Raw genomic sequence first — 18,004 nt, 5'->3', positions numbered from 1 at the left:
AAATGTTTAGATAGTTCAGTCTACACTCTGCTCTGGAATGGTCCATGACATTAAAATATGTCCAAATCTTTGCTCGGTTTTCTTTTACTCATTTCCCTAACCACAACTATGTAGTCTCCATGTCTGAATACGTGTTCTCCTGTGCACGTCATCTTTTTAGTGCACAGTTCTGTGTCTGTAGCCCCTACTTTCTCCTCTCAGGGACAGAAAAACTAGCAGGCAGATTCTTGTTTATTTCTTTATTTCTTGTTTATTTCTATACCTCAAGTTGGCAATGATGATGAACTGCAGTCAGATTAAGACTCTGATTAGGATGCTGAACACTGAAAAATGAACACAGGTATAGGTGGTTAACACTAGAAGTCCCACAGAGGTGTCAAATGAACTTTTTACCTATAAAACCCAGAGAGGTGTCATTTGACCCAAAGAGAACACAAAAATTATTTATTTTTAATGACAGTGTGGTGTGAGAAATGTGCAAAAGAACAACTGTGATTTGTTTTCAATGGTTTTTATTTGTGTAAAAAAAAAAAAAAAAATAAATAAAAATAATGATAATAACAAAGCAACTGTGCACATATTTAGAAGAATCTCCTTCATCCTCTTATTGAGACTCGTGACATACTTGGCACTGCCACGGTATCTCTCTCCTACATTTGCCACATGTGTATTTGTGGCAATGAACACATCGCACAGTTGCGCGATTGCTCTTGCAGCAATGGTTGATCTGACACTTAGCCCTTTTCCCAGGGCCAGGTGTAGGCGGTTGTTGTTGGCGCAGTTGCTCTTTGAGTGCCTTCTTTTCACTCACATGAGAGTTAGCCAACTCTCTTGCTAGCTGAACCAGGAAGTCCACCCGTCTCTCCTGCACCCCGGTGCATGCTTGATAAAGCAGATGTGCATTGAGTGCCGCCATGTCGATCATGTTGTAGAACACGGCGACTGGCCATCGCCGTGTTCCTGTGCGCACACTGTACTCCCGCACCATCTGGTCCATCACATCCACTCCGCACTTTGTGGTGTTGTATTGGGTGATGGTGTTTGGCTTCCTTTTGATGGTTTCCTCAGTCTCAACCACGCTGTGCATGCTGCTGAGAATGTAGACGGTCTTTTTTCGTTTGGGCGCATACACCGTCAGCGTGGCACCAGTGGTGGAAAACACCTAAAAAAGAAGAAATTGTTGTTATTATAGCGGTTTTAAACACAATGACACACTCAGAGGTGTTGATGGAATAAAAAGACCAACAACATACCTGAGTGGTGAATTCCTTGCTGTCCATCTTTCTAGTTGACTGAGGAATTTCCCGGCGAATCTTGTTGACTGTCCCGAGGATGGTGGTTTTCCGGCTGAGCAGTCGTCGTGCAAGTGTCAGTGATGTAAAGAAATTGTCCGTGGTGACCGTCCTGCCTTTGTCCATAAATGGTTCCATCAGCTTCATCACCACACTCTCAGAAAGTCTCTCCTCACTGGGACGACTGGGGTCCTTTCCAAGATATGGGAGGACATTGCAGATGTACTTTGTTTTCAAATCACAAGCCACCCAAAACTTTATGCCAAATTTGTCGGGTTTTGTTGCAATGTACTGCAGGAAACAGCAGCGAGTCTTCGATGGGAAAAGCTGTTCATCAATTGTGATGTGTCGACCAGGGTTGTAGCATGTGATGCAGTTGGTAACAAACAATCCCCACACATCCGAAATTGCAGCAAACTCATCTGTCTGCACTCGCTCACTGCGCGTAAACATGTCATCAAATCGTAGGTGACGCATGATGTCTTGGAAACGGTTTCGTGACATAATTCCAGTGATAAGTGGGTTTCCCAGGCATGCTGACCAGCTGTCATGCAGAGATGGAACCTTGGTCACCCCCCTCAAAATAATAACAGAAATAAATGCCATTAGTTCATGGAGGATCATGAACCAGTCCGTCTGCTCCGTTTGCCGTGCATGCTGAATAGTCCATTCTTGAATGGGACGGAGCATGCCAACAGTAATGAAACAGAGGAAGCTCTGAAGGCGACTCCTGATTCTTCTTCTGGCCTTTGCTGTTGGCTCTCCATCTGCAGCGTACGGTTCCATTGGAGTGAAACGGAGAATTGTACCCACATGTTCTTCATGCCACACTGTGCCCTCTTTCGCCGTCTCTGTGGGCTCACTCTCCAACCGAGCTCTCTTTTCCAGATGAGGAGCAGTCTCGTCATCTGCAATGTGAACAAATTCAAATTATTCCTTTCTTCGGTTTTAAATAAAAATAAAGTCAGGAAATGAAAATAGGATGTTTGGGAAATCTAACCTGAAGACAGCTCAGAGTCCGAATCCAAATTTGGCTGAAGGTTTATGTCCTCTCCATCTGAGTCACAAGGGTTTGCCTTGTTCAGGATCAATTCCAATGCTTCTTGAGTGGTAAATCTTCTCTGCATTTTGAGTAGAATAAGTGTGGAGTGTCAGCAGGTGGAAGCAGCCAGCTATTTATTCCCCACAGCACAAAAGGCTGCATGACAACAGGGTATTCCAGGGGTGTCCAATTCCGGTCCTCGAGGGCCACTAATCAGCACACCTTATTCAAATGATCATCCAGCTCTGCAGAAGCCTGATAATCATTTGAATCAGGTGTGTTGGAAGAGGTGACTCTGTTTCTTTCAATGTTTGTAGTCTGTGTTTGTTCTCCCCCAGCATCAAGCAGAACGAGTTAATAAACGGGGCATTGTGACTTTAGCTTCCAGGGCACTTCCCCCTAACATTCCAGACTTCCATTGTTAGAGTCAGGCTCTCCCCCCTGCTGATTTCTCAGGTGATTCATTTACAAATGAATAGATGCAAATTGTAGCCATCAGAGTCGTCAGTTTGGTCCTAGAGTTCATTTGACCCTGCTCTGGGACTTCTGGGGGGATATAGAAATCCCTGGGACTTCTAGTGTTAATGTCCAACATTCCATCCCAGTAAGTAGTGATAATGCTCCCACAGAGTGGTTGTCAATGTCTATTAAAAAAACAGTGAAGAAGAAGAAGAACAACAAGATGCTGCTGCATTATCTGCATTATCTCATGTGTTGCTGCTGTCCCCTGTGTCTGTTGGTCTGTTCCATTGAGTTAATTTGGTTTTCATGGTCTGTTTTTTAAACAGTCTGAGTTGTGCACTGATGGACACTTTTGTCCTTTTGGTTTTGTTTGTTTGTTTTGCTTGGCATTGTATGGACTCTAGGTTTTGCACTAATCCTGCCTCATCTTTGGGGTCTTTCACAAAACTTAACCATTCTCAGCTGTGACACGAGGATCAAGTCTGTTCAAATTTTAAGTATCACCGAATTTACTGTAGCCACTCTAATGGTTTGGAAGCAAATACATATATAATATGGAATAAGATTGTGAGGTCACTCACTAATCTAGCTTTGTGACATAATACAACATTAAATATCAATACATACTAGTTTTATGAACAATCTCAATAAATTGCGCAATCCTGATCAGATCCGGAAGAAACTCTGTGGGGTAATTGAGGAATTTTCCTAATTTCATAAAGATTGGTCTATTAAGAACAGAGATAGGATTTTTTTTAATTTCCCCAATGATGAGAGATTTTTCCATTTTTAAACTTATGTAGAATCAGTATCTTAATCCGGATCTTGCTCCAAAATGTAATGGAATCATCCATGGCAAAAAGGTCTGCCTTTGTTTAAAATATTGTCAAAAACCACTAGCTTAACATCATCCTGATAGCAGACAAAATGAACACAAGTAAAAATATAAGCTCCTTGGTCGAGGTAACAAACTAACAGAGGTATAAAGAGTACTGATATATCCTACTCAAGTACAAGTACTGTTACTTGATTGAAATTGTACTCAAGTACAAGTAAGTCATACATAAAATACTCAAGTACAGGTTAAAAGTTGCTCAATTAAATAGTACTCAAAAGTAAAAGTTACTAGTTACACCCCCCCACGTTTATTTTTGGTAATAAATAATTCATTTGCATAAACATCTCATGTATAAACCTAAAAAAGGAGAGACAAAATCTTGCACAATTGGTACTAAATTTATTTCCCACAAAGGCATCTGTATGTAATAAAAGGTTTGTCAAAATTATACTTTTTTTTAAAAATAAAATAACACCAATTATTTCAATTCAAAATAAAAAAATATCAGGCTCTAATATTTAGTTACATTTATGAACTCTAAAACTGAGAAAATAACCTCCATTCAATGCTGCTTTGGCGCCGTGCATTATGCTTAATCTGATTGGTCGACTATGATGTGATGCGTTTGATTGTTGTCTGGTCGTTTCATCTCTTTTTGTTTCACAATGTCCGTTGATAATTTAAAAACAGAAAATAATAATTTACTCAGTAACGGTTGGGTGTAGAAATGTAACAAATGACTTTACTTCTTTTCCTCTGTAACTAAGTACTAAAATTACTCATTTAGAATTATACTCAAAAAAAGAATACAAGTACCCATAAAAGCAACTCAATTACAGTAACGTGAGTACTAAGTGTCCAACAGTTACGTACACACACCCATCCTCTCATCAAGGAAAATAATTTTTCTGTGATTTGAGACTTTGGCTGCATCCGAATAGTTCCTCCTATTTCCTTTCCTATTTCCTTTTCCATAACCCCATGGATGACGTCACAGGGTTAAGGAAAGGTGTTAGGAGAGGAGTAAGGAAAAGGCCATCATGTTTGTTAGTGACGTCGGTCTGTCGTGGCGAAAAATCTACAAATCTCCGAAAATGGACTACTAAACAAACATTTATAACATGAAAACATAATGTGGCTAAACATGTCTCTGATCCCTTTTTCTAGAACCACAGAGTGTCTGTTTTATGTCAGTTATAATCTGATTATAGTTTTTTTTCCACACTTTTTAACTGGGCGCTAGGGGTCATTGCTCTGACAGAAGTCTGTAGTTACTTATTATTAATATTACAGCTAAACTGGGTGTCCTTGTGCTTGACAATAATAAAAGATAAAAGTTGAAACATACTTCTTCTTATTTTAATGTTTAGAATGAATCCTGAACCTTCTTTCCTGTCCCGGTTTGGATGTCACATGTCAGTTTGAAGTAGGACTGAACGATTATGGAAAATAATCCAATTGTGATTTTTTTTCATCAATATTGCAATTGCGATTTAATGTGCGATTATTTTTTCAAGGGCCTCTTGTCATGTATTTTTCAATGAACACAAGCAATATATGAATCTGTTTGATAATAAACCATTTCAGATGTATTTAAACTTTAAATAGAAATAAAATGTACATTTTAAAGCACAGATTACAACAATAAAGCAAACAAATCTGTGGCTTTACCTCTTTAACATATCTAACTAACTTGTTGTTTCATGAAACATGTAAACATGTGGACTGCACTTCCTTAACACTCTCTGAACTTTACAGGACAGTCTATAAATAAACAAAATAAACACATACTGTATATATATATGAAAAAAAGAATAAAGATTACTAATATCCAGTCAGTAACATCACACATACTAAAGTGCAGAAAAAGTCACTAATATCTGCTTTAACCAACAACCTTTGACTGTATGTGCAGACAATGAAAAAGAGAAAAAATTGCAGCCTTTGCGATTAGAAAATTACATTTTATTATATCGCGATAAAATCGTAAATGCAATTAATCGTTCAGCCTTAGTTTGAACCATGTCCTTTCAAGTTAGATTGCACATTTAATGCATAAATCCACTACTCACAAAGATGTACAGTATTGAATTTTCATGTTTTTCCTGCATTTTTTTCTCTTGTATTTAGTTTGTTAACTCTCCCCCTATTTTTCCGGTGCGCCGGTTTTTGTGATTGTGTCATCATTAGTGAACACGACACTTTATCTGGGTGGTCAGGGTCTGCAGCCCATGTATGAATGACGCAATAAAGCAAAGGACGATGTTTCCAGCTTGATGACTGATTACGAACTGGAATCCTGGAAAGTGAAAGATGTGACACATACCACACTCACCTCGATGAGGAAATTTCTGAGGCTTCTATTTTGTCGTATACTTTAAGGAGTCTTAAAGCTGCTATCCAGAGTTTCTAAGAAACGTCTCAATGTCCCGCCCTAAACAGCTTCACTTCCTCACACTGCCTCTCCCAATTTACCAGAAGCCACGCCTCTACTTTTTTGCACGCACATTGTGGAACATAACAAGGTCACATCGGGTCACATTGATGTAGGTCTATGGATCAGATAAGAGCCAAAATTATATTTACCTGGCCTTGTTTCCATGCACAGTTCTACATTCACTTTGATTGACAGTTTCAAAAACAGAAAGTCAAAGCCTATTGGCTGGGTGCACTCAGGGATCTTTTCCATTTGTATAGGGGTCTATAAGGACGAAGGAGGGACTTATATACATTAATGTATATGAATGACCACCGGCAGTAGACCATAGTAAAATACAAGTTAAGTGTTTTTTTTTCGCATTTCAAAAGAATCATACATAAAAATAGATTCTCAGAAACTCTGGATATCAGCTTTAAAGATAATGTTATCAATGTTTGCTAAACAAACATTACTCTTACTGCTGCTAGCAGTGTATGAAACAGCTGAGAAATGAAATTGTTAAACATAAATAAGGCTTGATTTAATTTTTTGAGGTAAGCAACACATGTAATAATAGCTGTAGTTCTTCACTTTACCTTCATCTGGGCTCTTCAAAACTCTCCTAAACACGTCACTAAAGGGAATGAACCCGTTCTACAGATGTGGACAGAGAATATTGACAAGATGGATGATTTTCTACTCAATGACAGGATGAGGGAATTGTCTAGAAAATTTCTCAACAAAAGCATAAAGTTAGTTGAAAGAAGTGGAAATAGAATATCATCAAAATCACAGCCCAATCTGAAGAAAGCAAACATGTGATGGATAAACCAACATTAGCGCTGCATCCCTGTTCCAAAGCCAGAAATAAAGTTATGCAGGTATTTTTCCAACAAGTTAATGAATTTTTAATTTTGGCCAGAGTTGTATGCGTTCTTTTTCAGCCAACAAAGTTGTCCTATTCACAATGAAGGCCTGATTCAACGGGTACGCATGGGGCCACAATGACTTCCTGTGTTTTCAGCAGTGACACACATTGCAAAATAATGACAACTCTGATGACAGAAAACAAGCTGCACATTGACTGAGCACAAAGGCCATAAAGTGATTCATAAGCAGCTATTATCATTGTCTCATTGTTGCAATATGCTGATTCCAAAGAACAGAGACGTGTGTGCTTCTCTGCATGTGTGTGTACTTTGTTCCAATAGCCTATATTTGTTTATGCCACAGCATAAGGTGTATAAATGTAATTTTGTGTGTGTGTGTGTGTGTGTGTGTGTAAACTGCCTGCAAAGAGAAACTGCATGCAGAGTCTGGAAGCTGCAGAAAACACCCTCCAGAACATGAGTGGAAGAATTAAAGAGAACGCTTTGGAAATAAAACCTGTTTTTTTTTTCCACCTCAATCAATGATCTTGATAGAGTTCGCATGAGAAACAATAACCAGTGTGTGTGTGCATGTGTGTGTGTGCATTTGCACATATTGCTATGCAAATACAACACAACCCAAAAAAAAAAAATAAAGTTTCTCAGCTCCAGCTTTGCAAACAGCTGGATGAAGCTTGCTTGACCTTCCTACAATGCAAGTCATGCACATATTAAACAGCTTGAGAATAATGTTGGCTTTATGCACTGGGATGCAAAAAGGATCACTCACCAAAGGGAGTTATTTCAACATTGTCCTCAGGGAAAAATGACATTTTACAGAAACATCATCACTGTATTTTAACTTCATTTATATAGCGTACATGCGTTTTAGCACATAAAACTCACTTTTATCTAGATTATTGTTCTTATTCAAGTTTCACATTCACAAAGAATCACTGCATCAACAATTACATTTCAGTAAAATATTTTCAAAATCAATGTTTCTATCGTAGTTTGAACGTGTTAAGCGAGACAAACTGTGTTTAAAGGCGTGCAAGTTCAAGCACATTTTGTTGTTTGAACATAAATGTTGACACTAATTTATTCAGAGGTGACAAGTAACTAAGTACAAATACTTTGCTACAGTACTTAAGTATTTATTTATTTTTTATAACTTTTTACTTTGAATTACTCCTTATTTTTTTAAACAAATATCTGTACTTTCTAATCTTTGCTTTTTATGTCGGTCTACCGGACTCAAAACGCCACTCACTTTGTTCTTCTTCTTGTTCTTGTTGTTGTGTACACGACTTATTAAAATCACTACTCCTCTGTTATACGTGAACGAATTGGGCTGAAATTTGGTAGGTTATAATCTATGAATGTGTACGCATTAACGCTCTGAGCCCAAAAAGAAAAAAAAATACATTTCTCATTTTTTTGCGAGTCAAATTATATGACGATTGGTGGGACCGAATTATTGGCACATACTAATATATAAATGGGGCCCATTACCCCGTACGCATCACGGAGGACCCTGGAGGCCCCATTTTTCAAATGACAACTCCTCCGTTAGTTCTCGTTAGATCGGAATGCAGTTTAGCATGAATGCTCTATGAATAAATATGATGAGACGCTCGGATTACCCAAATTACCCTATTTCCGGTCATTTCCAAATTTATGGGAACATAGTCGTGTGATATATGGTTTAAAAGATAATTCAACGTAAATTACGATTATGTCTTGCACAATTCGATTAGGACCCCGAGGGCCCGTCCCCCTTTTTTAAGCAATTTCCATTAAAGTCGTTTTCTCATTTATTTGTGAGTCAAATATTGTGACAGTTGGTGGTACCAAATCATTGACACCTCCGTTAATGTTCGTTGAATCAGGCTGTAATTTGACATGGATATTATATGAGAGGATGTCAAGAGCTTCTCGGAGACCTTTTTGAAAGGGAGGGGGATGGGGGCCCATCCCCTTTTCCAGTAATTTCTAGATTTATCTACACATTGTCGTGTGATATAATGTTTCAAAGGCAATTCATCGTAGATTACCATTACAGTATACGTCGCACAATTTGATTTGTTTTACTCGGTGGAGTCGAGTCATTTCACTGATTTCTCGGGAACGTGGTTCGGCACGGAGACGTTCCGCGGGTCCGGCTATAATTCATCAGAACGTGATAAAAATGAGCTTGTTCCTTTTAAGAACTTGTCACTCAAACCAAACACGCCACTACTTGTTTCTGCTGCTTGTGAAAGGCTTTTCAGCAGCACAACTCATGTTCAGACCTAATAGGACACGTCTCCATTCCAAAATTGTGGTAGTTTGAGCTTTTTGTTCTGTTAGACCGGTCCCTTAGTTTTATAGTTAACATGCTAAACTCAAAGCTGCTCTGGGTTTACTTTAGCATTTACATTTCTTTTTCTTGACACATTTTATCTACAAAATGTATTTATTATGAGTGCTAAATTCTCCAGGTGTTCAAAGGTAACATATTTAATTTGTTTCCATGTACCAGTTTTCTACAAATCATTAAAAAAAAACAAAAGATATGAAATTTAGTGGTTTAAAAACCCAATCTTATTATTGAAGTGACATTTGTTTTACTTTTTAAAAATGTTTTTTTTACTTAAATACATTTAGTAGCATGCACTTTTTATTTTATTTTAACTTTTACTCAAGTAAGGGAGCAACTTAAATACTTTTATTTTTACCAGTCATTTTTTATTCAAGTATCTATACTTTGACTTGAGTACTGAAGACTTGTACTTTTGCCACCTGTCCTTGTTAATAGTTTGTTCACATGATCTGCAGAGCCAAAGAAGCGTTAGTGTCTTGTGTTAACTGTTGGGTTAACTTTGAGTTGTTGTGTTTACACTGTGCATAAATAGTTTATCTTTGTTAGTATCTCTGCATGGAAAATCACACACAGTCACATTTACTATCCTACTGGGACCTTTTTTACAAGTTTGGGTTTTGGCTCCAAAACAGACCTGGCAGTTTTCCCAATAACCAATCACTATGCAGCTGTGAAAAATTATTCACAATACACATTTGGTTTGGTATTTTATATTGTAATATTTGCAAATGCCTTAGGCTCCACAATTAGATAATATTATGCAAAGGTATAGTGAGTACTGATATATCCCACTCAAGTAGAAGTACTGTTAGTTGATTGGAATTGTACTTGTACAAACAACTCATACATAAAACACTCAACTAGAAGTAAAAAGTAGCTCAATTAAATGGTACTCAAAGTAAAATGTAATAGTTACTTTCCTTGCATACAGAAAACATCTCATGTATAAACATCTGTATGAAATAAAATAATATTTTAAATAAAATAACGCCAATTAATTCAATGCCAAAAAAAATGTATCAGGTTCTAAGAATAACTACATTTATTAACTCTAAAACTGAGAAAATAACCTCCACTCAATGCTGTTTTGGCGCCGTGAATAACATTTTAATCTTAATCTCTATGATGCCATGCATTTGATTGTATTTTGGACAATTCATTTTTTTTGTAGTTTGTAATGTCTGTTGATCATTTTAAAACAATAAAATAATTTACTTAGTAACAGTTGGGTGTAGAAATATCACAAATTACATGACATACTTAAAACATACTTAAGTACAAGTGAAATTACTGATTTAGAAATATACTCAAAAAAAGTACAAGGACCGATTAAAGCAACTCAATTACAGTAACGTGAGTAATCAGTTACTTTCACCTTCTGATATTATGTTTTTTTTTTTTTTTTAAAGTTGAATTTATGAGTAAGACATTGTGAAATATAAATATATAAAGATTTAAATCTCCACAGAACAGGAAAGTCACACAATATGTCAGAATAAATGTAAGTGGAATTGGACAGCGGATGGAATGCGATGGTTTCCTGGCGTGGAGAATGTAAGCTACGGTCGACTGCCAGAGTTCAATGGCCTGGAAGTCCTTCCCCCTCCAAGGCACGTACCATAAACGTCATCAGGACTTCTGGGAAATGTAGTTCGAGTAAAAGCAGACATTGATTGCTTTAGCATATGGAGCATATATGTTCATATTAATTTGATATTTCTTCCATAAATAATCTAAATGGGACAATCTATGTAATTCAGTGATGACATATTTCTATTATTATTATTAATGACTGCTGTTGTGGAATATAGAAGACTTCATATCCCATGATGCTTTTCGTTTTGTGCGCAGGCTCCGTGAACGCAAGCCAAAAGAAGGAAGATGACAGAAGCTATTCTCGAAAAAAACACACGTTTTCGTCAGCAACATTGGTTTGTTTTACCAAAACTCGGATTTACGTTATAAGTTGACGTTGCTCGGCCAACTCAGTCCAGGTTTTCTCGACACTGGGTGATTTTGGTGGCAAACTACCGGAAGTATTCGGCCGGGGTGACGGTTCCCGCTACACCGTTAGTTTTTCCCAGCTACAATGCCTCGGGACAACAAAACTGCGCTTATCCAGAAAATAGCCAAGCAGGCCTTCATCACCTTTAAAGGCTTCAACTATTCTGCCAATGAGGACAATGAAGTCTTCGCTGACAAACTGAATGAACTCATCTCTCTGGTGTCCTCCGTCAGGGCTGCGGACCTGAAAATCGCTCCCCGGAAATGTAAGCCGAGCTCCGGGGCGGCGGGGCGTGAAGAGCCTCCGGTCACCTACATGCACATCTGTGAGAGCGACGTGTTCAGCATGGGGGTGTTCCTCCTGAGGACCGGGGTATCCATACCGCTGCACGACCACCCAGGAATGAACGGCATGATCAAGGTCTCTAAAGCCTCACATTTATCAGCAGCTCTTGAAAAAAAGTTTTTAAATCTCACATCATGTCAGTGCAGAGAGACGTTCAAAAACGTAGTGCAGTGTTTAAGTAACATTCTTCAACTTGATTAAATTACCTGATGACATCTGTAATAAAACACCATTTTAAAAATGGTAAATATTTGCCCATTAGCATAACTGATTGAAAGGATCATTTATAATTTCATACCCTATTTCAGACACTGTATGTGTCCAATAAGTAGTATTTTCACCGACTGACATTAACAGCATCAATGGAATAAATATCTATGAAATCCTTCCTTATTTGTTCTTGTAGGGCTGGGAAATATATTATGATTGTTGACTGCGTCCTAACCCAGACCTTCTCCTAAACAAGCCACACTACAGAACTCACTGACCACATTAACATGAGAGCTTTAATTCCCCTTTAATTCAGAATAAAAGTTCATTCGTCTTTAAACAGACCTTGTGAAAAACACTTAATTTTGAAATGAAATGGCCAACTCCAATAAAACTTAAATCCAAATTATGTAGCTGGTTTATTCTGATTTGACTTCTGAATGGAAAAATTCCTCGATCTCATACATGTTTAATTCTGCTTTAAATAATAAATAATTTCTGGTTGTTTTGCGCATGCTTGTGGCAATGGTGACGACATCTAGAAAAACAAAAAAGTAAAACAATTTCAAAGAAATTAAAGGTATAATAAACAATGGTACCTCCAATCTTGAATAATATATATATATATATACTTCAAAATTAACTTCCCTTTCCTCCCACCCCCACCCCATGATGCTTATGGGAGCTACATTTATTTAAAAGAAGAGAACCAAAGATAAGAAGACAATAAACAAACAACACAAACAGGAATTAAAAAAAATCTATAACAAAAATAATTATGGAAGTAATAATAGATTTATGAGAAGAAGAAAAACTTCACAATTTTAAAACAAGTATTTTAAAATAAAATAAGCTACAAGAAATATATGTTGATATTGGAAATATTGTAATTTTCTATATCACCAAAATGGAAAACTTCTCCTTCTCAGCAGACAAAAGTGAAAGTGTGTTATCGTTGAGCTGCTGCTTTAAAACTACAATCAAAATAAAAGTGAAAATAGTTCCTATCATGTTGTAGCCGAAAAGAAAAGGTTTGTTTTTTTTTTGTTTTTTTGTTTATCCGATAGATGTGATACTTCACGTTAGCCCCCTGTCCAATCAGATCCCTTCCCCACCCCCACAATTGGTTTTTATTGCCAAGTACATTTACATATACAAGGAATTTGTATTGGTGCAAAAGAAAAAAACAAGGCCAAAATAACAAATACTTAAATAAGTGAAATATGAGAAGCAGTTACCCCCAGATCTAAACCGGAATTGAATAAAGCCGAATAAACCTGTTTCCCATGTAAACCTCAAATTGGAAGTACTATTTCCATGTAAACATGAAGCAGAACACTTTAATTCCTAATACTTAATTCTGAATTAGAATAATGTCATGTAACTGTGGCGACTCACTCGTGCTGTCTCTCAAAGGAGAAAAAGACTAAAGTGGCCCATATTGTGCAGCTGTTTGTTAATAAATGTGCCTGTGTGGCATTTTGCCACTGATGACGCAAAAAAAAAAAAAATTGCATAGTGCATCCTTTTTTTGAAATTATTATCAGCTATAGAATATGTTCGAATACATAGTAGGAAAAAGTTAGGTAGTTTTACGAGTTGTATCTCTAGTCATAGAATATCGGAGGGGAAAGCAGACCTGTATTCACCAGAAATGGCAAAAAAGTGTTCTAAATTTGAGTAAACAGTTATAGTGTTGATGTGTAGAAGCCAGTGTTGCTCTTGCTGCAGAATAGAGTTCAGAAACAAACATACGTAAATTGAGTGCTGCGGGTACTTTTCATTTGAATTGAGGTTTGGGGAGTACACATCACAGAAAAGGTTGGGAAACACTGGTTTATTGTGATTATTAATCAATGTTGTGATACTAAATATGCTCAAAATGTTGGTATTTTAGACTAGGTCTAATATCAATATTTATTTTACATTTTTTTAAATGTATTTATTTAAAAAAAAAAAAAAATTATATTTTTTTTCTTATTACTCAAGGGAAGTATAGGGCGCTATAAAATCCACGTTAACAGAATTGCAAACAGAATCATATGTTTCTGGGGAGCGCTCATTAGGTGCACCGCCCTCCCCCCACCCATCTTGATTGCCTTCAACACCACCTAAAGCACCTGAAACACCATCTAAACTGTCAAAAAAACTACGCATACAGAAGATCCGTTGGAAAAGTTGCATGTTGTGTTGGCGAGACCATTGATGCCAGGGTAATGTACTGACTGAAAAGTTTATTTTTAATATGCAGTGACATTTTCCAGTTTTCATAAAACAAGTTCATTCTGCTTGTTAAGCAGCACTGACGTGTGTCAGAAATTGATAGTATTAGCACTCAACTTAGTATTTTCTGCATTCATTTTGTTTTTAATGATTTAAAGTTAATTTGCACAAACATCATTAACAATATTTTGGTGAAGCATTATTTCGTATCAGTCTTTCCTTATAGACTTAAACATAACACAAAGACATGTGAATAAATAGATATGAATTCTGTTTAGCCTCTTGATTTTATGTCAGTTATTCATTTTGGTCCCTTGATGATTTTACTGACATCAGGACACAGACTGGACTCAATGTCAACAATAAACACGGTCCATTTTATTTTGTTACAAATTTCCCGTTTTCCACGTTTTTTTAGAAATATTAATTAATTTCTTCAGAAAATATTAGTTTTTAACTCCCTGTGACGAAACAAATAAATACTAATGAAAAAAAAAACAAACCATAATTAAATAAAAATGTATGTCAAAAATAAAAATGTAATTTAAAATAATGAATAAGCTACAGTTAAAAGTATATTTAAGTTGTACTTACATGGATTTTTCTGACTGCTCCTTTTTAATTATTTATGTAATATAAAGATGTATGAGAGCAGCATTAATATCACCTCAGGGATCAATGGTTTACTGAATCTGAGCAGGTTTATTGATTAAGTTTTAATCAACCTAATTTAAATGATCCTGATGACATCATTCCAGACCATAATAATGAAACAAAAACAAATGGATGCAAGGATGCATCAGTTATTTCACCACTAGGGATCAGAATATTTGACAGTATCAGAAGTTATCATTAACCTACGATGTTTCAGACTCTACAATCCCTGACATCAATGGTCTCGTCCACAACAACAAAACAATTTTATCCACAGATCGTCTGTAGATCTGATCAGATGTTGTTTAAACACTGAGCAGGTGAAGCTGATGAAGGTTACGTCCCTCCATCATTTGCAGCGCTTCACGAGAAACGAGCGGAGCTTCACATAAAAGTTAGGCGGGAACTGGTGGCTCCGTATTTTGGAGTGAGTGATGAGTTTTTTTGGCAGTTTCGCCGGTGTTTCCGGTGGTTTAGACCAGTGATTCTCAACTGGTGGGTCGGGACCCAAAAGTGGGTCGTGGACGTGTACTGGGTGGGTCGCGGACAGCTGGTCAAAATTAAATAAATGCTTAATGTCTGTCATGTTGTATTTTATTTTGAAAGAAACTTTTCTTTGGATAGGCATGCTGTGAAATGCATGTTACACAGGAAAATATGTAGATTTATGTTGGAAAAAATATTATATATGTGTTTTCAACAGCTATTTTTGACAAACAACATTTTGTTGGTTGAATTTGCGATTTAATATCCGTGACAAAATGTGGGTCCCATGGTGGGACCAGTTGAGAACCACTTGTTTAGACCAGTGTTTCGCAAACTTTTTTACGGGCTGAAGTTCTCTTCATTTTTAATCCCCCCTTATGTCTGACGACCACATTTTCCTCAGAATTCTGAAAAAAAAAAAACAACTGTAGAGCATGATGATGGAATGAATGATTAATAACACACATTTTGAATAATCTTATTTTGTAAATAAGTGAAATGAAACAGTATGTAGTGCCTCCTCAATAGATTTATTTATGTAGTTGGTTGTTGTTTTTCTGCTCTTTTTATTATTCAGAATATTTTTCTCTTATTTTGAGTGTTTTTGTTTGTTGTTGGTGTTATTTCAATTATTCTATTTCAGTGTGTGTGTTGTTTTTATGTTGTTTTGTATGTTTCTCTTATTTTTGTCTATTTTGTAGTGAACTTGTGTATTTTTTTCTCATTTAGTGTGCCTTTATTGTCATTTTGTGTTTTGCTGGTAATAGTAAGTGTTTTTCTCTGTGTGTGTGTGTTTTCGGTGTCATTTTGTGTATTTTGTTGTTTGTTCTTTTTATTATTATGTATATTTTCATGTGTTTTTGTTGTCGTTTTGTGAGTGTCTCGTAATATTCAGTGTGATTTTCATTTTTAACTAAAAATGAACATGATAAAACCCCATATTTTTAAGGCTTTCATTTGTTAATGTTCCTCTCTCTCTCTCAAGTATCTCCTGTAATGCCATTGTGTTCCCCCATTTGAGAAACCCTGGTTTAGTTGGTGTTTGAAGCAGCCAGGATGGGCGGTGCACCTAATGAGCAGTACCCATAAAGATTTCCCCAGAAAAAAAAAAAAAACGTTCTTTGCCTCACGGTGACAGCGTTTTATTCACATTCTGTCCATTTCCGGGTTCAACAGTGGATTCTGTTTTCATTGGTCGATTCCGTCCATGATTCCTTTAACGTGGAAATTCTATGCCCCTACAGAAGGTTGAACTCACTGCCTGTAGGTTCTCCTGAAAAGAAGCACATGGTGATGGTACAGATATGGGCGCTGATCTAACATACCATCAGTGATCAGGCTGACGACAAACAGAAACACTAGTTGTAACTTTAGTAATAATTGATTGAAGTGTTGTCCTTACACTCACCATGTTTCTGTCTCCTCCAGGTTCTTTATGGAAAGGTGAGTGTCAGCTGTTTTGATAAGATGGAGGACAGCCTGACCGTAAGCCCCGCCCCACCCTGTTTTGACCCCCCGTTAGCTCCAATGCAGAAGAGCTCCGTGTGGCGCTCCAAGCTCCGCTCCATCACCGAGTACTCAGAGCCCAGTGGTCCGTGCCTCCTCACTCCCATGAGGGACAACCTCCATCAGATCGATGCAGTGGACGGTCCTGCTGCTTTCCTGGATATCCTGGCCCCTCCCTACAACCCTGACAATGGGAGAGACTGTCACTATTACAAAGTTCTGCAAACTGTAGCAGACAAAGCTGTGGATAGTGAGGAGCAGCAGGAGGAGACCAAAGAGGTGTATTTGCTTGAAATCCCTCAGCCGGAGGACTTCTGGTGTGGTGGAGAGCCCTACCCCGGCCCCCCTGTGTCCATGTGAAGGGAACCCGCCCAGCATGTAACAATCTGTTAACCATCCCCACCTGATAGAATCTCCATTGTACACACTGGACTCTAAGTCTCAATAGATGGTTTCTGTTAGATTTATCTTCATTGTTTCTGTGCTTTAATGACTCTTTATAGTTTTCCCCATTCCAAAAATATGTTCAAAGACCCCTGAATATAAATATTCAATCTGTACATATATGATGTTTCCAAATACTTATTTGTTTTATACAAATCATTAATGATAAACATATATTATGTTTTTTAATGCCCTTAAATATAAAATGCCTTGTTATTTAAAAACAGAACGAGCCGAAACAAAGTGTCAGAAGAAGAATAAAACAAAATATAATTTAAAGGATATAGCTGAATGCTAACTATGATAATCATAATAAGCCCTTTTTAATAGTGTGCCTATATGAATTATTTTTGGGATGCTTCCTTTTTATCACAAAAATGTAGAAATACTAAGCTTCCAATAACTAGTTGAAATGGTAAACAAACACAGGCACCAAGAAAAACTCACTTCAAAAAGTCTTGGAATTATCCTTAAAGCTGCAGTATGTAATAATTGTTTGTGTGTGCTAGGGCTGGGCGATATAGACCAAAACTCATATCTCAATATTTTTTCAATTGTTGGTAAAATGTTCTCCTCTAAGGGACAGGACGTGTGAGTGAGTTCTGTATTGTGGCTTGTTTAGGGGAAGGTGTGGGTTAGGATGCACTCAGTGATCCAGTAACTGAGCTTTACATGCTGTTCTGACCAGTAAAAGCAGTGACTCCCATAACAAGGTTTTTGATACAAAATTTAAATATATATTTATATATCGATATGTGATATTGTAATTTTCTTTTTTGCCAAAATAGGAAACTCAATATATCTTCAATTTTGATATATTGCCCAGCTCTAGTGTGTGTGTCGT

The 18,004-nt window shown here is 37.0% G+C and overlaps 1 protein-coding gene across 1 annotated transcript; it reads left to right on the top strand.

Annotated features, from left to right (window-relative positions):
• Positions 1–11,141: 11,141 nt before the first annotated feature.
• adoa (2-aminoethanethiol (cysteamine) dioxygenase a) lies at positions 11,142–17,740 on the top strand. The gene is made up of 2 exons (XM_028476218.1): positions 11,142–11,712; positions 16,639–17,740. Exons 1-2 carry the CDS (start codon positions 11,377–11,379, stop codon positions 17,074–17,076), a joined length of 774 nt encoding a protein of 257 aa, XP_028332019.1. The 5' UTR covers positions 11,142–11,376; the 3' UTR covers positions 17,077–17,740.
• Positions 17,741–18,004: the final 264 nt, after the last annotated feature.

Source organism: Gouania willdenowi, chromosome 19 (assembly GCF_900634775.1).
Source record: "Gouania willdenowi chromosome 19, fGouWil2.1, whole genome shotgun sequence".
NCBI lineage: Eukaryota > Metazoa > Chordata > Actinopteri > Blenniiformes > Gobiesocidae > Gouania > Gouania willdenowi.
Note: the sequence above shows the minus strand (reverse complement) of the source record. Positions and strands in the feature narration are given on the sequence as shown.

Bases quoted from the DNA above. Each gene is read 5' to 3' on its own strand.
- adoa (XM_028476218.1), top strand. From the start codon at position 11,377: ATGCCTCGGGACAACAAAACTGCGCTTATCCAGAAAATAGCCAAGCAG. The intron at 11,713-16,638 runs GTCTCTAAAGCC...TGTCTCCTCCAG, and splicing joins GAATGAACGGCATGATCAAG to GTTCTTTATGGAAAGGTGAG.